This window comes from Micromys minutus, assembly GCF_963924665.1.
Source record: "Micromys minutus genome assembly, chromosome: 10".
Lineage (NCBI taxonomy): Eukaryota > Metazoa > Chordata > Mammalia > Rodentia > Muridae > Micromys > Micromys minutus.
Genome location: NC_137979.1, coordinates 3,906,207 through 3,931,499, shown reverse-complemented (window position 1 = coordinate 3,931,499; position 25,293 = coordinate 3,906,207). Strand labels below are relative to the sequence as shown.

General features: G+C 48.6%; 1 protein-coding gene across 1 annotated transcript in view; it reads right to left on the bottom strand.

The window, feature by feature from the left end:
• Positions 1-25,293, bottom strand: part of ADAMTS2 (ADAM metallopeptidase with thrombospondin type 1 motif 2) — a 201,428-nt gene that overhangs the window by 53,414 nt on the left and 122,721 nt on the right. The window contains exon 4 of the mRNA XM_080922868.1: positions 12,604-12,806. Within this exon, the coding sequence (XP_080778994.1) occupies positions 12,604-12,806 (203 nt within the window). The remainder of the gene's footprint in view (positions 1-12,603; positions 12,807-25,293) is intronic.

Below are 25,293 nucleotides of genomic sequence, written 5' to 3'. Positions count from 1 at the left end.
TCTTCCTCTTCTCCATGGCCTTCCTCTCAGTGGCTGTCAAGAGTTAGAGCTTGCTTGCCTGTTGTTTTGTCCCAAGCTCATAAAACTGTCCTTGAAAGCCAGGTGGTGGTGGTGAATGCCTTTACTTGGAGCTCAAGAGGCAGAGGCAGGTGGATCTCTGTGAGTTTGAAGCCAGCCTGGTCTACAGAGCAAGTTCCAGGACAGCCAGAGCTACACAGAGCAACCCTTCCTCAAAAAGCAAAACAAAACCCAAAAAAACAAACAAATGAAAAGTGTCCTTGAGCCTCCACTGAATCTCTTTTAAAATTCTCTCATTAACAAGACCAATAACCCAAAGAAGGGACCCTAATTTCCCTAGTAACACCAGGAGGGATGTCTGCAAACACCAGCGTTTGCCTAAGGCGTTTCTCCATAAGCATGAGACATCTGGATGTGATTAGGATGCGGAGCTGGGGTCAGAGCCATTCACACTTCCTGCTCAGCCTGATCCTCCCTGGGCTGACCTGTCAAATATCAGAAGTCATGATGCCAAACAGGGAAGTGTGGCTACTGCTGAGGCCACAGGACATAGATGGACATAGCAGGGGACCTGGGGAAGGAAGATAATGATGACAGGGACTTTGATTCCTGCTGGCAGTGACCTCAGGACTTCAAGTCTCTGGAGTATTACGTTGGGATGGTTGGCTCAGGCACACAGACTGGGGTCCTGTGTGGTGCCCCGTTTCAGGATGCAGCCTCATTCTCTCAGTACCAAGACCTTGAACTACCTCTGGTCAGACCACCAGTATTCCCACACTCCTGCCTGTCTCTGAGCCTGAGAGGTACAACTGTCCCCAGTGACTTGAGCTCTGTCACTGAGCTCCATTTGGGCACAATTGTGTTATCTGAAAACAAGGTATATTTCATTCCCCAGTAAGCCAGATTCTCTGTCTGCCTGATCAGATTGTGACCCAAAGAAAGACAAGGAAACCAACGCCATGAACTGAGGAACCAGTGGCCTTGAGGAGGTCCCTGTGGTGGCCTGGGGAGTAGAAAACACTGTGGTACATGAAGGAGATGGGGGAGGGGTGCTGAGAAGAGGAAAGTGAGACCAGGGCTGGGGTACACTGCTGTGCTCAGCACCCACTCCACCCTTAGCATCAGGATAGATCCAGAAACCTCTGGGCTCTGCTTTCTACAGTGATGGGACCACAGACCAGAGAAGACTCTGGTCTCTACATGGTGCCTGTGAAGGTTAGACCTATGTTTGAGTAAAGCAGAGAGATCTAAGGCACCATGTTGTCTCAGCCCTAGAGAGGTGCACGTGTCACCCAGAAGCTCCTACCTGGGATGCCTGGGGCAGGTGGGATTGCCTGGCATTGACCTTGAAGACATTGTGTGAATGAAATTGTTTTTTTCATTTCTTTCTCTTTTTTTCTTAGATTTATTTATTTATTTATTTATTTATTTATTTATTTATTTATTTATCATAAGTACATTGTAGCTGTCTTCAGGCAAACCAGAAAAGGGCGTCAGATCTCATTACAGATGGTTGTGAGCCACCATGTGGTTGCTGGGAATTGAACTCAGGACGTCTGGAAGAGCAGTCAGTGCTCTTAACCACTGAGCCATCTCTCCAGCCCCTTCATTTCTCTTATTTTACTGTTTTTATTAGCATTGTAGCAGCTCTGTATAAAAGACACACAATCAGGTACTTTATTAATCCATGAGCCTAGATTGTGACACTTTGGGTCTGTTCTAACTTATTTCCCAACCGTGATGTCCCTGTTACTGGCTGTTTTCCTGACCATGTGTTCATGGTCCATCTCCCCTCATGGCAGCCTCCTCCTTTCTTCCTCTGGTCTTTCTCTACCTGTAACCCACTCACTGATGCTCAAGTCCCACCTTTCCCCTTCCACTGCCCAGTCACAGGCTCCAGCCTTTTATTGACCAGTTAAATTGGGGCGCAAGGTTTACGTGACATCACTTGGTGTATGTGAGGACCTGCTCGTGGAGGAGGGGCAGATCTTGAGAGCCAGTATTTAGCACTGGAATACAGGCATGCCCAGACTGGCCCACTACAAGGCTGCAGAACAGAAGAAAGGCACGTGAAGTCCACTCCCCTCCCCCACCCCTGGACTCCTACACCCAAGAAGCTCAGATGAAGAACAGCTCAAAGCAGGGAGGACTCAAGCCAGCCTCTCCACTGCCATTCAGGCCCGGCGACTTGACATGAAGCAGGGAGAGAAGCTGGTTCCCAGCACCGACACAGAAGGGACAGGGGCAGCTGTGACTCAAAGTCTTAAACCAGTACTGTGCACGGTGTCCCTGGACCCCAGCAGAAGGGTCCTGAGAAATTCTATGGAACATGACAAAACTAGGTATTTTGTACTCCAGTTCATGGCAAGAGTAGCCTGCAGTGGACATGTCCCTCACAGAAGCTTCCCAACACCCTGACTATAGCCAGAGCAGATGCTCATTGGAACACATCAGGAACTGCTTGTCCTCGACACAGTATATCTCCTGGCACCAGGTGGATCAGGAACTCAAGGTCATTCTCAGCTACAAAGCAAGTTCAAGACCAGTCTAGGCCACATAAGACCTTATCTCAGAAACTTAAAAGGAAAGAATTATAAAAGACATTTAGCAAACACCTACTATGCACCAACCCTTTATTGGGGGCTGAATGTGCAAAATCAGGTAGACAATGTTCTCTGAGAATCCCTAGTTCTAAGACACACCGCCCAGAGGAGAAAGGGCTCGGGGACATCTGACTGTAATTTAGTACAGGGGCAGGGGACGCACCATGGAGATGTTTGGGCACAGTGACAGCTCACATCTGCCCAGACTGGAACCTGGCAAGGGAGGCTGTCATTTCTGCTGTCTGGCTCAGCTGTCACCTCCTTGCTGGAGCCTGCACAAGACAAGCTCAACAGCCGCTTTAAGCTGTCACCAGGGAGTGATGGTGCTCGGCCCCCTGTGTCCATCGACGGGGACTCTGACTCCTGCTTTGACAATTGTCAGCTTCCCATGGGAACCAAGGACAAGCAGCTCCCGGGATCCCTCATCAGCTGTCAGGAGGCATCAGAGGAAGGAGGGAGATGAGGAGTGGCTGTCAGGATGCAGCGAGAATGACAGAGAAGAGAGAAGCAGAGGTGAGGACATCCCGTGGTGCCATCCGCCCACCCCCCCCTCCCAGTGTCTCCACCCTGCACGGTCACCACTGACCTCTGTGCCAGCCCGTGTCTTTGGACTGTGAGCTCCATGAAAGTAAGACTCCATTGGCTCACAGTGACCCTTCCTCCACCCAGAACCTTATCAGGGGCCCATATCCTAGGAGAGACAGGGGGGACGGAGGCGGGGAGAAGGTGACAACATTAGAACCAAAATATACAGTAGATAAACCTTTCATTGGCAATGCCCAAGACACACAGATAAGATGGAGTGGGAGGGAAGGTAGAGAGTGTGATAAGGTGTCACCAGTGATGTTGGGAGGCACAGAGCCAAGGCTAGAGCCGGCCTGGCACTTCTGAGACTCCTAAGGAATTTGCCCCCTTTGGGTCAAAAGAATCATTGAGGACCACACAAAGTCTACACCATCTTTCCCACCGTCGTGTGACTCAGTTGCTGTGCCTTAGGCCCACTGCCCAGCATCTCTGAGCCTTCTTGGCTGTATCTGAAAAGGAAAACCTCACAGAGGTGCTGAGGGAGGGTAGACAGGCCGTAAAGCACCTTTCTTCCATAGGACTGCTCAGTGCTAAACCTCTGTCAACACGAGCTCTTTCTTCTTTTCAATAACTAAGTGGGGAGCCCCAAGTTTCTAGATGCCAAGCTAACTTCACCTCCCACCTCTCTGAAGAGCTCTTTGCGTCAGACGGGTCCAAACAGTACACAAGGAGAAAAAGAGCCCCTACACCTTTGCATTTGTCTTTTGCCCAGACTCATCTGTGTTACAAGCTGAATAAGTCCCTGAGGAGCCTTCTCTATCTAGCGCCCCCAGACATGCCTGATGCAGTTTCTAGTCTTCATCCAGCCCTTAAATTTTATTTCCACTCTGAGGAACCAGGTACAAAGATAGACTTTGCTATCTCCACAGTCTAGGTCCATAATGAGGCAGGGCCTTTAGAAAGCACAGGATACGATGGTTCGTGAAACCAAGGGCCTCTACTCATCCCGTACCTGTCCAGGTATTAGACACCTAGAGTAATGCTCACAGTAGGCCTTGAAGCTGTACTATCCCCACATTTGGGGCACAGAGGGACTACAGAGACAGTTGCCTGTTTCCCTCTCAGCCAGAAGGAACAAGCAGACTGCCCTCTAGCCTGGTAGGTCCCACAGCTGTGCTTCTGATTCACTCAACAGTACAAGCACTTAATTGCAATTTGTAGCTCACGTTGAAAAATGATTAGGTTTTCCCTGGAGATTGCCACCTTCATTTGAGAAAACCAGACCTGGCAAGGGCCGGGCAGATTATTCCTGTACGACCACAAGTGAGCAGAGCTGAGGAGACCAGGGTGTGTGGCTTCTCTTGATCAGTGCTATGCCCAGAGCCCACACCTACCTACACCCTCCACCACCTAACATCCAGCAGCACCAGGTCACACGGTTCTCTCCCTGGTTCTGTGTGCAGTGCTCCACGCCACCCTGGCAAGCAGAACTTCTTTGACACATGGGACCTTGATCTCAGGCCTTGGGGGCTAAGCATGTAGAATAGAAGGACCACAGAAAGCATCCTAAATAGTCTCCCTTGCCCAGGCAACACAGCCAGGTTAGAAGGGAGCTCCATCTTTCTACCCCTTTGCTACGGCTGACTCCTAAACTGTGTATCCCTCTAGTCTGGGCAGTCTCCAGTTTCAGCGTCTCTTTGTTGCAGGAAGCAGAGCCAGACATGTGAAGGGCAGGGGGAGGGGTGGGCGATGCTTTCCGAAAGCTGCTTCGAAGTTCATGAGATTCCTCCTCCCCCTGAACCCAGCACAACATTCCTGCACTGCTGCTGTGCGGGCCCAGCATTCTTGAAAGTTGGTGAGCAGCTGACTGTTTACAAACCCTGGCAAGGTTTCGGCAAGTCAAGGCCAATTTCTGGATTAAATTAGAAAAGAAAAGAGGAAACATATCCAAGTCTTGGCACAAATAGATTGTTCGTTGAACACGAGGTGTTTCGGAACACACTGTGCTGAGAACCTTCATCTTCCTAGAAGAAATTGAAAGGTACAGGTTCAGCTCTGAAAGCACAGGGGATCCCCGACCCCCATGTGCTCTTCGAGCCTAAGGAATGGGTCCGCCCTCAGTGGAAGAGTGATTCACACAGCTCAAAGACACTGTTCTTGCCCAGAAATCTTCTAAACTGTTTTCAAATGGAGATTAAAGCCAGTTCATTCACCCCTTTAAAAGGAGTCCACAAAGCAACCTCCAAGAACCTTTGAGGCAGTTAAACTAGCTGGAGATAGAGGTGGTGTGTTGGGTACCTTGGGGTATGAGTAGGAGAAAGATAAATAAATCTTAGCTTGAGTGTGAGGTCACCAAGGTGTCCTTCAGATAAGGGGTACTCCAGCTTCAAGGGGAAGGTAAGGGAAAATTTCTCTGCTGAGAATTGTTCTTCCTCTCATGGAAGTTTGTCTGGTATGGTAACAGGTAAAGCCTCAGGTTTAAAGACAGAGAAACTGAGTCCAAGCAAAAGAGAAACTTTACAGGTAAGTGTTGCTGCTGACTCCAAAGCAGGTGTATATTCTATGCTGAGTGTTCTTCCCACCAGCACACCCAGTACATAATTGCAGAGGGTTACAGACAGGGCCATGGCCACCACTGGACACTTTTTTCTGAAAGCCAGATAGTCGGTATTACTTAAGCACTAGCTCTGTCGGCCATCTAGTCCCCTGTGATGACAATGGAACTGAGACATTCTCACCACTAATGACATCATGGTGATTCTGTAAAGGCTGCCAAACCTCTGTGTGATAGCGGTGTCTGCGATGATGTCAGAGGATGACGTCAGAGGAAACAGACCGACTGCACCATTGATTCACATACACGCGCAGCTTGAGCAGCCAGTCACGGGTTCTAAATTCCACAGCTTCCCAAACCGTGGGAGTTGAGCCCCGTGGGCTCCAGGAGCACGGCATGGGCATTGAAAACGAGGTGGTGTCAATAAAACATCCCTGGGCATACACAACACTGTGCTTGTAAGGAGGCTGGGGTGCTCCTGGCTGTGCTCGCCTGTGTTGTACGGCAGTTTCACTGCAGCCTTGCTTCAAACACATGACTGTGCTGTGTCTGCTTTCTCCATACTCAACAGCGACAATCCCTGCCCGTAACACTTCCCTCAGACCCGAGACCACCATTAGGAACTGTGGTGTTTTAATTTCACGTACTAAGCTAAGCACTCTAACAGAATCAAATGATTTAATTGCCCAGAACAAAGACTTTTCACGCTTTCCCACTGTCCCTTCCAAGCTTATCTTTGCAGTGTTCTGTGTGTGTTAGAATTCTTGATTTAAAATTCTCATGTCTGAGTTGCTGACTTGTTTCATAAAAAAATATTTTCCAATGAATCTTGGCTTGGACTTAGGGCCAGTCTTCTAGCAGTGTCTAAACTGGCCTTAAGCAGTCAGACGCCATCTCAGGGCACCCCCCGCTGAGCCTTGCAATGGGGGGTCAAGATGCTTGCCCAGAAGCTCGATGATTTGAGTTCCTAGGACACACTTGGTGGGAGGAAGAACTGACTCTTGAAAGTTGTTCTGTGACCTCCAACTGTGTGCTGTCACACACACACACACACACACACACACACACACTCAAACATACACACATACATACACACGTGCATGCACACACACATGCACACACATACACACATGCACACACACATGCACACACAGGAATGCACATGTGCACACACATGAATGCACACATACCTACATACACACACAGAGAATGTAAGTAAGTAAAATAAAAATGAACAGAACAGCTATAACTTGTAACAGAAAATATTGAGATGTCTCAGTTGAAGCTAAAAATCACCACAACCAAGGGTGAGGCAGGGGTCTTTCCTCAGTGGGGCAGGCGCTGATGATGAAGGCACACAGACTATTTTGTTAACATGTACATCACCCATTGGAAGGCTTAACTCTTAGGAGCCCAGCCTAAGGAAATAATTGGGACGAGGGACAGATTTAGCATTAAGGATGTACAGTAGTAGGTGGCACATCTGACCTCCAAAAGGAAAGTGAATTTTATTCCCAGAGGCGCCGTGTAAATAATCAGTTACATAAAAAGCACACGCTTGTCACTGCAGCAACACTCCACACTCGTTAACACGAAGTCTGGGAGAAAACATGGGCTTCTGGGAGAAAACATGGAGCGGTCTATATGAGTTCATTCATTCTAATCTTATGGCATGAATAATATATTATCGGTGTTAAATATAGAATGCTTTAATGAACTGAAAAAATACTTTTCTGAATTTAGGGAGGGAACGGGGGAAATGGGTGTGGCTGGCAGGGAATGAGTTGGTAGGTGGTACCTCAGGGAAAGCTGGTCTCATAAAGTCATCCTCCAGATGAGATGTCCCATCCTGAGGGACAAATCCTCACTTTCTATTGTGATCTGAGCGTGATGGCTCATGCGCATGAACATGTGGCGCTGGTTGTCTGTACCCCTTGTCTGAGGAAGTTGCAGAGCCCGTTAAGGAGGCGAGCCTTTTTGGTTCTCTCTGCTCCCGTAAGTGACCCCTCACCCAAACCAATTAATAAGACCTCTTTGGTTCGCTGAGTTGGACTTTGGTGTGATTGTTATTTTAGTCTGTGTTCCCTTTGGCAGGTGAGGTGAATAGACGTGTGTGTTGTGTCAACACCCAGCTCAGTGGCAGGTTGATGACCAGACTGTCCTTCAGCCATGAAGCCATCTCCGCCTGTTATCACATGTCAGTAGTCACGTGACCCAGTGCCACATATGGATATGCATCCTACCAACTGAGCTACAGCCCAGCCCAGTGCTATGGTGGTCCCTCCATGATGCTTCTTTGGTTCCAGCCTGGGAAATCCCGGGGCCAGATGTAGACTTATAAAAGGATTGTGACTAGCCACTGGCCAGGCCTTTGAGGGCTATTTGGGGTTGTGGCTTGAGGTCCACATACCCAGACTTGCCCAGGCTTGCTTAGCAAATGGAGGTCAATTCCAAGTTCAGAATTGTGAGCAGCAGGATTTCCCATGATGCAACACTTAGGATAGCTGCCGCTGGCCACACTGCCACTTAAACTTCGGCGCTGATTAATTGCCAGTCATGTCCCCATTAGTGTGACTACTATCAAGAAGAAACGTGTTGTGGGCTGCGGAGAACTGGGAACCCTCACACATTATTGGTGGGAACACAAGATGATACAGCGGCTGTAGAAAACAGCACAGTGGTTTTTAAAGTCAAACACAGAGTTACCGTATGATTCAGTCTTTCTACTCCCATGTCTGTAGCCAGAGGACTGTAAAACAACAGTGAACAGAAATATGTTTCCCGAAGCCTTAGTCACAACAGCCAAGAGATGGAGGCTGCCCAGGTGCCATCAATGGGGGCTGAGTAAACAAAACCTGTGTAGGTATACTACGGATTTCATGGAGCTTCCGGAAGGAGGAAGGATGGTCATTCCCATGTGGTTCCAGGACTTGGGAGGTTGGAGGCAGGAGGATCACAAATTCAAGGCTAATTTGAGATTCACAGAAAGACCAGTATCAAAAACAAAGCAAAACAGCACATGCACACACACCACAGACACACACAGACGCAGACACACACATGTGGAATTCCAACACGTTACAGTATGAACAATCTTTAGACTATCAACTGGATTAAATAAATTAAGTAACCTTGTTCCCAAAGGACAAATATCATAAAAATTCACTGGTTTGCAGGTCTGGAGTGGTTTAACTCGAACACAAAATCAGAAAGATAGCAGCCAGGACCCAGGGGACCAGGTGAGGAGTTAGTACTGAGTGGTGGGAGATTCAGCTTTGTCAGACAGAAGGAGTCCTGTGCATCGATGGTGTGGGCTTTGCATTTCCACACGAGAGACATTAACACCACATACAAGCTGTGACCTAACAGAGGAGAAGATGGTCTGTACTTTTATTTTGGTTCTTTTGGGGGTTTGTTTGTTTGGTTGGTTAGTTTGTTGATTTTTCAAGACAGAATTTCTCTGTGCAGCCCTGGCTGTCCTAGAATTCACTCTGTAGACCAGGCGGGCCTCAAACTCAGAGATCCACCTGCCTCTGCCTCCTGAGTGCGGTGATTAAAGGTGTGTGCCGGCACCACCTGACTACTTTTATTTTGAAACAAGAACGCATGAAGTTGCCAAGGCTGGTCTTGAACTTGAGATCCTCCTGCTTCAGCTTCCCAGGTAGCTGGGATTATAGGCTGGAGCCTGTAGGCTTGGTGTTCCCTCCCTGTCCCCTTCTTTATTTGGAGTGCACGTGAGCAAATGTGCTTGTGGAGAGGTCAGGTGTCAGGCATCCTCCTTAATCCCTTAGCTAATTTACACACGTGTGTGTGTGTGTGTGTGTGTGTGTGTGTGTGTGTGTGTGTGTGAACAGGTCCTCGTGTAAATGGAAAGACCTGAGGAGGAAGTCAGGTACCCTTCTCTATCACTTGCACAGATAGCGTTGGTGTCTCTCACTGAACCTGGAGCTCACTGCCCGCAGCACAGGGACTGTAGGTGTGCGCCTGCTGGACAGTGCTGGGGACCCGAGCTCAGGTTCTTGAGTTTACGTGGTGAGCACTTCACCTACCGAGTCTTCTTCACAGCCCCAGGCCTGGATTATCCTTTATTAAAACACCTTTAATTGAACTTTAAAATTCTATCGGATAAAAAAGGCCAATCAGCTTCTTCCTCTCGCTGGCCACATTTCACGACATCAAGATGCGGCCTGGCCAGTGGCTACAACGTTTCAGAGGCCAGAAGGGCAGGTACAGAAAGCTTCTCCACACAGCAATACTCTAGAAGGTTGTCTTCACTGTTCTGCCTCTCCAAGGCCTCCAGAGTGTCCCACTAGCCTTGCTCAGCCCCTCTCCCAGCTGTGGAAACACTCTCCAAAAGGGAAGTGACATTCTGCTCCTGCAGTGGGGAAACCTTATCTCCCTCTCTCTACAAGGGACTCTCAAGCAGCAGCAGGAGTTTGGATGAGGGGTGAACTCCCCGCCCAACCTCTCTGAGCCCCGGACTCTGCCTCGCCCTTGGCTTCTGACGGACGCGACACCCTGCCCACGAGGCCGAGCTCTTGGTCAATAAACACTTGCTCCGCACGAGCACATATCTGTGTGACAAGGGAAACAGATGTGACCCGGACGTCCTTTCTCAACACCTCGGGATTATCTCCTAAACTCCTCATGTTGTTCTGATGATGAGATGGGGACTCAGTTCAAGAATTCTTGTTTCCGGTGTTGTTCTAGGAACAAAGCCATCTTTTCATCATTGTGTGAAACAGGGCTGCAGTCGGATCACGAGGATGTGCACAAGTGAATGGCAGCTTGTGACCAACCTAGAGAGAGTTGTAGACGTCCTCCAAGGAGCTCCATGACACAGGAGCCTCCAAGCAGGAGAAAGGGGGGTTTTCGTGCATCTGCCCCATGAAGAAGTCCCAGGCCCCCCACCATCAGTCAGGGTGTTCTCTGTGATCTTGTCACTGTCACGTGAGCAAAGCCACATTTTATTTGGAGTTTGAAAATGCCATTATCTTAGAGATTGAAAAACCCATCCACTTCCACACGGAATTTAAGCAAGCCTACTGGGTGCAAGAGGGAACTGACCCTTTTTAATGATGGGAGCCGAGGCTCAGAGGACTGGAACCCCATTCACATGGATACACCAAGTCTTTCTATCATCATCGTCGTAGTCATCATCATCATTATTACCACCACCACCACCACCACCATCACCACCATCACCACCACCATCATCACCACCACCATTACCACCATCACCACCATCACCACCATCACCATCATCATCATCACTACCACCACCATCATCACCACCATCACCATCATCATCATCGTAATGTATATAAGTACACTGTCGCTGTCCTCAGACACACCAGAAGAGGGCATCAGATCTCATTACAGATGGTTGTGAGCCACCATGTGGTTGCTGGGAATTGAACTCAGGACCTGTGGAAGAGCAGTCAGTGCTCTAACCACTGAGCCATCTCTCCGGACCCATTTTTTTTTTTTTTTTTTTTTTGGTTCGTTTTTTGTTTTGTTGATAAGTCTTTCTATTTCTAAGCTCCGCTCTTTCCCCGAGAGTCAGACAGCAGCGGATCTGGGGGAAGGGCACAGTCTCATGAGCTCTGCACACCCACCAGTCTTACAGGCATACAGTGAATATTTCCACAGCGAGTGGCAAGCCTGGGCCTGGCACATAGCCACACATTAGCTGCAGTGATTATGGTTTTATTTATCTTTGTTGTTACTATTATTATTACAGTCATATCTCAGAGGTTTGTTAACTTCAATAATTATGGTTTTATTATTATTAAATTAGAGGTACTTTTCAAAAATTAATGTGAGATTAGCATTCTCCAAAATAAAATGAACAAATATAGAGAATCGTGCAGGGGAAAAGTGGAGGTTCAGGGATGTGAGGATATAACCAAGGCAACTTAGAAGATGGGGGCCACTCATGGGGGGCAATCTCCTTCCAGGGTTTAGTTCACTCACTTTCTTCCTTCTAATCTTGTCACCAGGACCCTCTGGAGCCTGATCTACGTGTCATTTTCGTTCCCAAGAGCTGAGCACCTGACCAAGAAAGGCAGAATTAAGCTGCAGACACGAGCCCATCTCTGTCCCGGGGTCTGCCCACCTCCAGCTAGATCCTGGAAGGGCCTTGCTCATTACACGGCCCTGGATGCACCCTCCTCCCACGAGGCAGCCCCTCCTCACGCTCCATATGAGAGGCACAGTCATGGCCAAAGCCTTTCCTTCCTCCAACCTCCTCTTTCCTCGAATGGCTTTGGGATCCTACCATCTGAACGGAGAAGATCTCAGTCTGTCGGCTTAGCTCTGCCCCACCTTGGGGCCCAGTCCTCCAGTGCCCCTCTATTTTAGCCTTTTCTCTATTGCTGTGATAATATGCTCTGACAAAAGAAACTGAAGTGAGAAAGAGTTTATTCTGCTTCACAGTTCAAGGGCATAGTTGGTCATAGTGGGGAAATCAAGGCAGCAGGAGCTAGGGGCAGCTGGTCACATCACAGCCACAACCAGGAGGCAGTGAGGGATGAATGCTGCTTCTCAGCCCCTTTCTCCACTCATACAGCCCAGAATCCCAGCCTAGAGAATGGTGCTGCCCACAGTGGAGGGGTCTTCCCAGCTTAATTAATGCAGTTAAGAGAATTTCCCACAGGCATGCCCAGAGACCCATCTCCATTGTGATTCTGGAGTCGATCATGTTAGCAACTAAAACTAATCACATCACATCCGTCTTTCAGCCCAGTTCGATAATGCCCTACTCTCTGATGGGCCCACCCGTAGACCCACCCAACCACACCACAGTCCCTGTCCAAACCCAATTTCCCTGCCCTACTCAAGCCCTGCCTCTAAGAGAATGGTCCCGCTCCTGTTCCCCTACACCCCTAAGCTTTGACTCACAATGTTCATGAGTGTCAGCAGGTACTTCTGCACGTGTTCCTTCCCATGGAACTGGACCACGGAGTCATCCACGCCCAGCAGGACCTCAATGTTGTAGTCATCATCCGTGGCGTGCCTGCGCACCCTCCGCCGTGAGCTGTTGATGCGCTCCTCCAGGACACCTAGGGCTCTGCTGAGGCTGTCCAGGTTGCCCTGGGAGGCTCCTGGAAGGAAAGGACACCTTCTTTGATAGCAGCCCATTACCCCTTGTCCAGGGGCATTACAGAAAGACAGAACCCATTTGGTTACAACTTAGTTACCAGCCAGGAATCAGGATGGCATTAAGGTGACCATTGTCTGATGTGAAACTCACAGCACCCCAAACCTGGGGCATTGTGCGCCTTCAGAAGTGCAGAGAAGGGTAATAGTGACACTCAGAGCCGACACCTCAGTGGCTTCAAGTCCACCTTTCACCCAGCACCCAGCAGGACCACGATGACCTCCTGACACTGGCAAAAGCACGGATTTTGGTGACAGACACAGAGGGAGCTCAGGAGTGACTTGGCAGTGCCAACTTTCATCACACTTCCTTAACGGGCTAAGGGCTGCCCACGTGTCAGAAGCCCGTTGTGCGTATAGGATGCCATTGCCTCTTATTATAAATGGGGAAACTGAGGCTCAGCTCAGGCAGTGTGTGCCGTTCAGTGTCTCCTCACGCCTAGCTTTCCTTCTAGAACTCTCTCTCAACCTTTCAAGGATTCCACTAGTCTGATAAGCATTTTCTGGCTTAGGACCTTTCATGTCTGGCCCCTTTCTCCACCAGGGGAACTTTGCCTGCCATGCTGATACTAATGACATTGCTCAGGAACCCACATACATCCCTCTCCTGACACCCCCTTCAGTCTTCCCTGGGAGGGAACTGCCTGCCCCCAGATGACCATTACTAACTACACACCACTCATGCTCAGGAGTAGAGCCAGGGGGGTCTCAGCTGAGGGTAAAGGTCTGCATAACCATCAGGACAAGAGCCCAGGTGCCACGCTCACTGCTTCCAGCTGTCTGTCTTGATTCCCATCTGCTTCACACTGGTGAGCCCAAACATCTGAGGGTAGCCACTTGTGAAGATACTAGGCAGCTTGGCATATTGTCCTGTTCCCTGCTACCCAGCAACCTCTCCATTCAATCACACAGTGGGCACCTTCAGTACAAATTACTCCATTTTATAAATAATAAACTCTTGTGTGGGGGACAAACAGACAGATGCTTTATGCTCTGCAGCTTACCTTTAACAAGGCAAACTGACAGTGTAATATGCAAACACATGCACACACACATGTACACACGTACACACATGTTCACACACGCTACCTATAATATATGTATATAAATCTGTACACACACACACTACCTATAGCATATGTATGTAAATCTGTGTATACACATATGTATATATATATATAGATATATATACATACATACACTATCTATAGGGTATTTATATAAACCTATATACACACATACACACACACACACACACATACACACACACACACACCATGCTGACACAGACATATTTAAGTTAAAACACACAGCTACATATCTGTAGTACAAAGCCATATGCTCACGTGTTCATGAAAGGCACCCACATGCACACATGCACAACCACAGAAGGTCCTGTTCAGGGCTACTCTAGACATGGGTGATGGGCCAGCCCTGCTGCAGGGCCTGAGCAGAGCTGAGTGTTGCTCCGCTTGGCTGTCTGGAGATGATTCAGGGCCATCCTGATGCTCCCAGAGGAGTCGCCTGGGACTTCAACCTGACACAGGGCTTGAGGAATTGCTGATCTATTTTCATGCATTTATTTCTTTGTATTTTCAGCGCACAGGGACAGCTCACCTTCAGAGCCACCTTGGGAAGCAAAGAAGATGGTAATTTCCACAGAAAACGTCCTCCCCTGGGGAAGGAGCTAGACACTACTTTCTGCCCTCATCTTGCTCAGGGTCACACAAAGGCAGCCCCAGGGAAACACAGACTGAAGGGACATTCCTTGGGGCCCAAGGCACTTTTAAAAAAAATCCCTAATTTGGGTGACAGCGTTATTTGAAACTTGGAAGATTTCACAGTGGAAATCATTGAGAACACCTAGTCTCTCTTGAGAAATTTAGAGATGGGGCCATCCTTGGGTCACCTAGGCGTACTGAGAGTAGGCATGTTGGGGTCCAGGTCACCAGGCCACCTGCCATCCTGATGATCTCTTGGTCCCTATAGGTCTCAGCTCTTCCGTGCATCTCCTGTAGTGGGCGCTAGAGTCACCATGAGGCGGAGCTGGCCTGGTACCTATTTTGAAGCCGCACTGGAAAGCTGCATCCTTGTTTAGGGGAAACCAAGTGCTTCAGGACTGGCCAAAGCCATGAGGCTTCACGCAGACCTTTGGGGGATGCTGAGTTCACCTCCAGCGTGGTGATTATCGTTGCTGACATTATCCTCATCGCAGTGATTTTTTTGGGGTGAGAGGTCCCCAGTGTGCTCTCCTGTTTCTATGATAAAACACAGACTGAAAATAACCTGGGCAGGCAAGGGTTTTAGGCTTGAGGAAGTCAAGGCAGGAGTGTGGTGGGAGGGGCTGAAGAGATGACCATGGAGGACCTCTGCTGACTGGCTTGCTTCCTGCTTCTGTTCAGCTGGCTTCTTTACACGGCCCAGGAGTGGCTTAGGCTTTTCTCCATCAATTAGCAGTTTCATAGGCCAACCTGATGGAGGCAATTCCTGAACCGTGATTCTCTCTTCCCGGTGTGTGACCTTCCTGGACATCATATTTCAGAACACCTTCTCCAAGACCTAGCCCTCGGTAGAGGTCCCCAAACCTAGGCTCAGGCAGATGGATCGGTTCCTCCAGGCAGTTTGCCTTCTTACAGCTTCGGGACTGCTGCAGATATCATGACTCATAGCAGTGGGCTCGGCTGCCCCAGGCCCGGGGCCACATGAACCTTGCCCTTCAACCTCTCTGTGTCCAAATGGGAGTTGGCAGCCAGGCAGATATTCCACCTCATCAATCAGAAAGACCACCCTTGTTTTCCTCACAATTGTCATAACCTTAACACAAGCTAAACTCTGGCCCTCGTATGTCTGATTCTCCTAGGGGGCTCTGCCAGGAACAAGCTCTTGAGACATTCTAAACCAACTTCAGAGTGACTATAGCCCTGGCCTTCAGGGTCTACCCAGCCATACTGGCTTGCTGGCCTGACCTCATGACCTTTGTTCTACTTGATCCTCAGCCCATAGTCCACATGACCTCATGTTCCACTCTTCATTACTAATGGCGGTGGGGTGATAAACTACCAGTGCTGTCCATCTGAGGAGGCAGGAGGATACCGCTGCCTATAGTTTCTTTTCATTATGGCAGCTCCCTTTCCCAGAAAACACACACACAGAGACAGAGAGAGACACAGACACAGACAGACAGAGAAGTCACTGGTCCTCTGAGGAGGGGGGGTATTGACAGATGTTAGAGAGAAGACCGGGGCTCCGGCAGCAGCCATGCCTGGTTGGCTGACCCTCCCCCTCCTGTGTGTCTATCACTGGAGCCTATCTTTTAAATGAGTAAACAAAAGATGCTTGGTTGCTGGCATTTCCTTGTTTGGGGACCCTTCCAGATGGCATCTGGAGCTCTCTTTGCTTTGATAAAGATGACACAGCAGAAACCATATCCAAGAGTCCTGGTCTGAGAGTCTCTAGAAGGCAAAGGGAAGCTGCTGAGAGCAGACCAAGAGACTTGGGGAGAGGCTGGCAGCAGGGGAACTAAGTTCCTACCCAGGCAAGACTGAGGCAGAGGCACCCAGGGGAATAGGTAGGTGACAGGGGCAAGCCCACCTACATAAGCTTTGTACAAGAAAAGGTGCTGAGCCATGAGGGTTGTGCCTCGAGCATCCTCAGAGTGACCTCTAGGACAAAGATGCCTGCACAGCCCTTCACAGTGACAAAGTGTTCAGTCCTCACTGAGAGGGGCTCCTTGTTGTTCTCATTCCCTTCCAGCTTGTCCCTGAAAGGCCTCAAGAGCTGGAAGCAAGGACCCCAGCGGAGTTATTGAGATGGCAGAATCTCAAGACACGAGGCCTAAGGATGGTAGTAATCATGTCACATGGGCGCCAGGCTTAATGAAGAACCAGTGGCTTCGATGGAAGTGGGGCAGGGTTCTTGGGATGAGGTTATTCCCCTGGGGAGCAGTTGTTACAAAAGAGGAAACCTGGACCCCCATCTTAGCTCCCTCTCTTGTCCAGCAATCTCTTCCTCTGGAATATACTCCACGTGATGCCGTTTGATAGGTTGTGACACCGCCAGGGGATGCCACTGCCAGAATGTTTGAACGTTTCATTCCTCAGAATGGTGAGCAAGATAAACATCTTTCCAGAACAAATAACCCGGAGTCGGGCACTTTGTCATAGTAGCCCAAAGTGGATTAAGACAATCAACAGGGAGTAATAAAAGAGCAGAAAGATTGAGTTCATCAAGTCACACTGACAGAGGGGTGCGGGGAGCGAGGACCAGAGTCCAGGCCAAGAGCCAATGCCAGCATCTCTTCCTTAAAGACTGATGATTCTGCATCTGCCCCCTGTTGTGTCTGAACCCCCAGCATTGCTTGAGCTGGACATGGTGATGCCCACTCAGGAGGGGCAGGCAAAAGGGTAAAAAGCTCAAGGTCACTCTTGGCTACAGACGGTGTCAAGGCTAGCCTGGGACACATGGGGCCCTGTCTGTAGCAACAACAACAAAAGGAATAATCATTCCTATTTCAGGAGTATCATGACCTTGCAATGATGATGATGATGGTGGTGGTGGTGATGATGATGATAATGATAATAATAATAAATGTCACAGTAAACTGTGGGCGTGTACCCCAATGTTTTTGTTGTTCTATACATCTTCAGGTAGGGTCTTACTCTGTACCCCAGGCTGTCCTAAAACTTAATCTGTAGCCCAGGATGTCTTTGAACTTCTACCTCTCTCTCCTGTGCAATGGAATTGCAGGCAGGTACCACAATGTCCTACCTTTCCACTATTATCAGCATGGTCGAGGGGATACCCCATGCTTCATCTGCACAAGGGCTGAATCAGGACCCTCGGTCAATGGCCTATGAAGCCAGAATGTGACTGGGCTGGTGAGAGCCCTGTAGTGCAAGGGTACTTACGGGGGCCCGTGCAAGTCAACGCCAGTGCCTTTGCTGGGCCCGTCTCCTCAGCTTTCTGCTCCTGCATACATTAGCTTATGATCACGTCCTGGAGGAGGCCCCAGGCGGCCCAGAAGAAAGGCACCATGTTCTAAGATCTTGATACCTGTCTTCTCACTGGGGACAATATGTGGTAAGTCAGGGCAAGGGCTTGAAAGCTGTGGAAGTATACTGTCCCATGGTGGACTCGACTGTCTACTTTCTCAGGAACGACACCCCCATTTCTCCCACTCATCTGGTGCCAGCTAGGATGTCTTCTCCTTAAAAAGACCCCTACTCATTTCATCCTAAGCTTTAAGACTCTCCTCTGAAGTGGAAACGTAAGTGTTCTTTGGAGAGTCAGTTGTGTTGGTTGGATGGTGTTTTTCTGGGGCTAACACGTGAAGGAGTGTTTTCCTGAGGTGGACACAGGTGAGAGGCTAAGGCGGACTTGTGAAGGAATGTTTTGCTGACACAGACACAGGAGAGAGGATGATCTGCTAAAGCAAGCACGTGAAAGGACACGTGACGAAGGGTCCTTTGCTAACAACATGCATGTGTTGGTCTGTCTTACATTGTGCGAGGGAGCTACATTTTTCAGGACTCTCTAGAGAGAACCGCATCAAAAAAACTTCTGGTGGCCTGTTATGGGTGTTCTGAGACTTCCACCGACGTGGACTGAGTTACAGAATGATGTCAGCCGAGACAGACTCATGTAGAGTTTTGTTGAGTCAGATTCACTCATGTGCTGAGGGTGAGGCAAGCCCTGTGGGGGACCTGTGATGTTTGGAGGGCAGAAAGAACACTCAATGGCTAGTAATGGTGGCAGAGCTTGACTTGCTGGGACAGTTAGCTATACAACGCTTGTCGGTCTCTGATCCTCGCTGATCTCCACTTCACTGAGAGAGGCACAGCCCAGAACTTCTCCTGGGGTCCCTCCGGGTCCCTCCTGCTGACGTGTGTGGAGGCTGAGGCCTGGCTGTCTCTGCTAGGCTGTACCACCACTGATGATTCATGTTTGCCATCCCGACTCTACTGAACTGGACGGCTGGTGTATCCATAAAATGTCTGTGAGTGGGTCGGGCTGCCACTGCTGACTCCTGTGAACGGAGCAGCCAGTTTCCTCATAACACAGATAGGAGTTGCTCCAAAGAACCCTCGTTAAACCGGTCCACTTCCCCTGTATCCTTTCTTTCCCACTACCTCTGGTGGGTGGTGGGCTTCAAGGGAGATTACAGCGTTTAAAAACCATCATTAAAAATAGACATTGAAAAAGTTAAAGTTATACTCCTCCCTCAACTCCTCCCTAAGACAGCATTCTCTTCCCTTCCCTTCAGCAGGAATGACAACTGTGAGCAGCCCGGACATCTTTTATGGACTTGGAGTGACTCACTGCTTCTCCCTTGAATGAAGACCCCTCGAAGGTAGTGGCCATGGGAGGCCAACATTCTTCGATGCCCCATAAGAACCCTGGGGCTGGGAGGGCTTGGAGTTATGGAAGAGATGCAGTGGGCACCCAAGACCCAGCAGAAGGGCAGCTGGTCTAGAAAGCGAGGCGGGTGCATGTAGGGACAGGAAGATAATACTGGTGAGCGGTAGCAGGAGAAGAATGTAGTGACAGGTGTTGAAGTGTGAACCGAAACAAGAGCACCCTATAAATTACCTGCCAGAGGAAAGCCAAAACAAGAAGGTCCAGGAGGCTTAAAACAAATGGGGCAGAGAAATTACACATGCACCATGCAATTAATTGGCAACAAAAAGAAATAAGGCATCTTAACGTGGTTCGTGAGATACAATAAAATCAGAGGTATTCGAGGGGAAGGGCTGCTGAGGCAAACAGGGCGTGCAGAAGATGTGAGAGACAGTCCAGTGTTCTCCTCAGCCAGCCAAGTGGGTGGGAAGAGAGGTGAAGCTGGGTTTGAACAGTCACACGCCTATTCCAGGAAACAACACACGAGTTACAGCAAACACTAGGGACAGGCATAAAATACTTGAATTCATATGACTATCCAGTGTTCACCCACCCCCCCAAATAAGATGAGCCCTTTTCATGCACGTGGGGAAGAGGCTGAGACACAAAGAAAACAACAAAAACGTGTCTATGGTAACACACATTGAAACAAAAGTTGGGGATTATAGTAAAAAGGAAGACCTTAAGACCTTTAGCTCTAAAAAGCACAGACTAAGTAGAAGATATCAATTCCAACAGTTGTCTTGAGTACAGAATCTGACTAAAGAGATAACTAGAAGCTGGAAAAAGATAGCCAAAGGGAAGTCTAGATACTTCTATGAGAAAGTGTTTCCCAACCCACAAGGAATAGACACATCTAATCTTCCATGAAATGAGCACAAAGTTGCCAATAGCCCACTTGTCCAAAACAACAAAACAGCTAAAACCTTGGGTTGAGGGGAGGGAAGCCTGTTAACCAAAGCACACAACCATCATCATGCCCGGGGGTAAACGAAATGATGAAGGTGTAAAGACAGGCAAAGGTAATGCATGTTAGCACTATAAAAACAGTTTGTTTTTTTTTAAAGGAGTCCATAATAAATAGAGAAAAAAATGATGTGATGTTGGATTGGAAGTTATTCTCATCAAAATTAATCTATTAAGTATAATGCGATCTCAAAAGAATCATTAAACTCTAACAAATTCCAGAATTGCTTTGTTCTGGAATTATCTTAGAAGACAACATGTATAAAAAAGATAAATGAAAACATGTGTGAAAAAGATAACTGAAAATGAGCTCCTTCAAATTAAGAGTATTTATCATAAAATTACATTTACTCTAATAGACCATGTTAATATCATGAGCTATATTGAATAAAATGTCCAAGGACACACCCCGACATCTGGGTGAAGAAGGCTTGAACATAAACACCCATTTAACTCCTTTCTGTGATCCATCTGTCTGGAAAATGTCAGTCAGGGACTTTTATTTTAAAAATCCCTAAGCTATAAGCCTAGAGTGAACAGAAGAGAAACTATCAGAACAGTCACTGTCTGGGAAGCAAGAGAGCTTTTCATGGTAATAAACTTGATATATTCAAGTTGAGTCCTTTGCAGCTATGGAGGAGAGCCAGGATTTTTCTAGGTTTTGCCACAGTCACCCCCAAAACACTGATATTGAGCTATCAAGCACCATCCAGAGGGCAGTGACAGTCCCCCCCCTCCCGTGTCCCGTGCAGGACTGGCATTGGTCTGGAGGCTTCGTTGAAAATGTGTGAAAGGTCTCTGGGATGCAAGCCCTTGCTGTGGTAACAAGAGGATTCAGTGAGGGCCCACTTCCCCTGATGCTGGTGGCCAGACAGTCACTATTCTGCACAGAGCCTGAGGGAGCACTCCGAGGAACCCACCTACAAATGCTGGCTTTCTAGTCATCATGGTCATTGTCTACCTTTAGAGAGCAGCCATCTGAGGGCCACCAGCTCTCTCTGACACTTAAGATCAACACACACACACACACACACACACACACAGGAAACAGAAAAGAGGCTGTGAGACCACAGACCCTTAGTCCACCTCTCTCTCCATGGCATCAGCCCAGGTTCCAGACAGAGCGAATGAAAATACTAGGACCTCACCCTCTTCCAGAGAGTCCAGTTTCTCCATGGCCCTGCAGCTATGACTAGGCCCAGTCCCGCTGGCCACAGACCAAGGACAACATTTAGTTATAAGTTTACTATTATTTAATGCCTTCTTGCTGTGTGACCCCTGGACAACATGGGTCATGTGGTATGGAATTTGCTCACCCAATCCAAAAACCTATAAAAGGCAGGAAGCCATGTTGTCCTCTGGAACTGAAGGCTCTTTCCTTCCAAGGTTACCACACTCTACATGGCAGACACCTTTTGGGGTGAATGCTCCTTCAGAGGACTGGAAGGGGAAGTGTCTACCCCCCACTCCCCAATGCTCTCCCACTGCAGTTCCTCATGGCTCCCTGTGGTCCTGAGCCCATGAAGCCCAGTGAGGGGCGAGTTCATGCCAGCTTCTTTCTGCAAACCTGGAGTGATTTCCAACAGAGGAAAGTCATGAACTCTGCAGGGACCTGGGTGCGGGAGGCCTACGCTTGTACCGAACGCTGAGGAGACGCTGCGTACTTTAAGGAAGAACAGGAGGAGAACACTGAAATGAGTGCCTGGAAATTTCAAAAGAAAACAGAAGAAAGACGCGATAAACCAAGAGAAAAGGACCGGAAAGCAAGGTTGAGAGCTTTCCCGCAAAGTGAGGCAGAAAGTCAAAGGGAATCTGGAAATGATAATAAACTGAGAGGCCTTGGCCATTCATGTACCATCCAGATAGCAGAAGCTTTGCAAAGGGCATGGGAAACCAGAGGAGAAGATACTAATCATTCTAGAAAATTCCCCTAGTTGGAGGGTGTTTCCAGACTGAAGGCATTCATCTAGTACCCAATGCGGAGACTAAACAAATCAAAGAATTACAAAATGTCAGCAGATAGAAGAGTCTGCAAGCTTCCATAGAGGGCAAGCAGAAATCCTTGGGTGTCAGAGGTAGGCAGGGGGATGGGTTCAGAGCAGCGCAGACATCACAGAAGCAGCATCAGAAGAAGAAAACCAACAGAGCAAGCAAACATTGGAATCCCAATGGAAAGTTGCTTAACTGCTATCTTATGCTCAAAGGCTCAACAAAATATGACGCTGGTGTACAGAACTCTCCAGACATGCAAGTTCCAGTTTTCTTCTGAAAAATGTGACCAAAGAAGATGGTCCATCCAAATAAAAGATGTACCCAGCAAAGTGTAAGGCACAGGACACAGGAAACAGGAGACTCAACACAGAAATGACAGAGGAGGACGATGTAATGTGAGGCCCAGCTGGCAGCATGCGGCACCAGACAGACTCTAACAACTATACTGCAGCAACAAGACCCTAAAGACAGACTATTAGACTATTGTCACCAAGTAGTCCACTTCTGAGAGCCATGCCCCCCCCTGTGTGGGGGGGGGAGGGAAGGAGGGAAGGAGGGAGGGAGAGTTAAGGCCATACCAGTGCCATGCCCCTGAGGTGTCAAAACTCTGAGCTTTTGTTTCATAAAGTTAGCTGCTGCATTTTGTTATAAGACAAAACTGACTAACACAATCTGATAGGATCAGAATGAAGTTTTGGAAGTGCTAGAAGAAAATGCTCTTCTATAGCGTAACAACAGAATGTTATAATACTCCTGTCTGGTCCCTACCTTCACTGTCACTTGCTTGTGGACCATAGGGATGTCACAGATCCCTACTGGCTAAGCAAAGTGAATGGCTGAAGGCACAGACAGAGAAACCATGCCATGGAGCTAGGCCAAAGCATCATCCATGCAAATTAGAACAAATTTGTCCCCTCCCAGGGCTCAGGAAGAGCAGGAACTATTACGCTTGGCAAAGGGAAGGGAGGCTTGCCACAGAGCACATGTGGAGGTCAGAGGACAACCTCAGGTTTCGGTCCTTGTTGCAGGTGGCATGCATGGCTGCTTACACCAGGCTAGCCCATGAGCTTCCACGGAGTCTCCCATCTCTGCTGCCCACCTCCCGTAGGAGCCCTGGGAATGCAGGTGTGAGCTTTGCTGTTCTAGAACTCAGACCTCATGCTTGCAGGTAAGCACTCTTTAAACCGTGGCATCTCCACAGTCCACCCCGGCTCTTCTTGTGGGGATTTGCAGGGGCTTATGGTCAGGCCTTAAATTCTGGGCAGTGGCATCCTCGGAGAGCATACACTGCAGAGCCAATCTGGACGAGGTCACCTGCAGGAAGGTCAGTCCTCCGGTTGTTAACTTTGAAGACATAATCACTCTGTGACTGCAGATTCCCCCGAAGATGGTCATTAAGATAAAATATGTTTATCTAGATGCATAATCAGGGCACGGCAAGAGGCCCTGTTTGGCAGCAGGCAGGTTCTTGGGAGGTTCTGGAAGCAGAGAGCAGGCTCAGCCCCACAGGGTCCATCAGCAGAGATTCCCACCGGTGAGTTTTATTAAAAGGAGCTCATTACGGTTATTTCAGCCCAGTCTTTATAACTTTATTACCGAACCTGAATTAATTTCTGCAACTCCAACAGATGCAGTTCATTTTGTGTCATTTTTATGACTTGGGGTGCAAAGGGGGGCAGAGAGGGGTACTGGAACAGCTTCAGTTGCAGGACTTTCAGAGGTGGGGGCTGAAATACTGCCCATTTCCAGGGAATGGGTATCTGGGGGTGTCAGGTACCTTCCAAGGCCTTTTCAGGGACAAAAGGGGGCACCGGAGAAGGGGAAGAAAACTTCTTTGCCTCCCCACCTATGGTAAGCTCCTGAGATAATGTTTTCCTGGGGCACTGGATGCTCCTTGGTGGGGAACACGGAGCCTCCTGGCTTTCCTGTGTGTGTGTTTGCCTTCTCAGAGCTACAGAGACCAGGATTGCACAGTGAGCTCCTCTGTATTGGGTGTTTATCATTGATTTTGTTTTGCTCAATAATTGTCACCCCCTCCAAACTCTGGCCAAGCTCTATTCTGAAGCCCCGGCTTCCAAAGTATCCATGTATCCAGCCAGGGCAGTGAAATCACCTGGGAGGGGAGCCTCAAAGATGGATTATTTAAATTAGTTTAGCCTGTGGGCATGTTTTGGGGCCTTATGTTGATTAATGAGAAGACCTGCCACTGTGGGTGGCACCATTCCCCAGACAGGAAATCCCGTATTGTATGAAAATAGACTAAGTGATCTGAACATTAGCGTGCATTCTTTCATTCATTGCTCTCTGTTCTTGACTGGAGACATGACCAGGTGATTATGTTCCTGCTGATGTGCCTTCTCTGCAGTGATGGACTGTGGCACGGTCTGTGAGGCAAATGAGCTCTTTCTCCATTGACTTGCTTTTGTGGGTTTTATTATCATGGTGACAGGAAATAAAAATATGATAGTGATAAGAAAGTGCTGAGGCTGGGGTATGGCCTGAGAGCAACCCCCAAAGGTGCACCACCATGTGGTGGAAGCTCTGTCCCTGTACAATGTTATCCAAGAGTTGATGGGACTTTCAAACCAACAATGGAGGTGTTTGTTCCTGGGGCCATGGCTCTTACAGGAGACAGTGCCATTTTGAGACTTAGTTCCCATGAGAATAAGTTGTGATGAAAGTGAAAGCCATGGCCCTGAATCCCACTGACTAACTGACCCCAGGGATCCCCCTCCGCCAGAAGTCTTCTTTGTGATCACTTGACTGTAAGAGGGCCCACACAGGCAGGGTCACCTGAGAGAAAAGCTCTGAGACAGACACTCTTCCTTTATAGAGAAATCAATCTCAGGCATGTGTTAGAGCCATAGAAAATGAACCCAAACAGCTGGAGGGACGGCTAATACATCCCTGATTCCTCAACTTTCTGGTTCTTTGAACCAACTTACTTGGCTTTCTGTCTCTTGCAACCACGAGAGTCCTAACATGACCCCACACAGACACCATCAAGGTCATTGACCTCAGTGGGATACTCTGGTTCAAGCACCCAAGATTATTGAGGTGTGACAGTCTCTCTGCTCT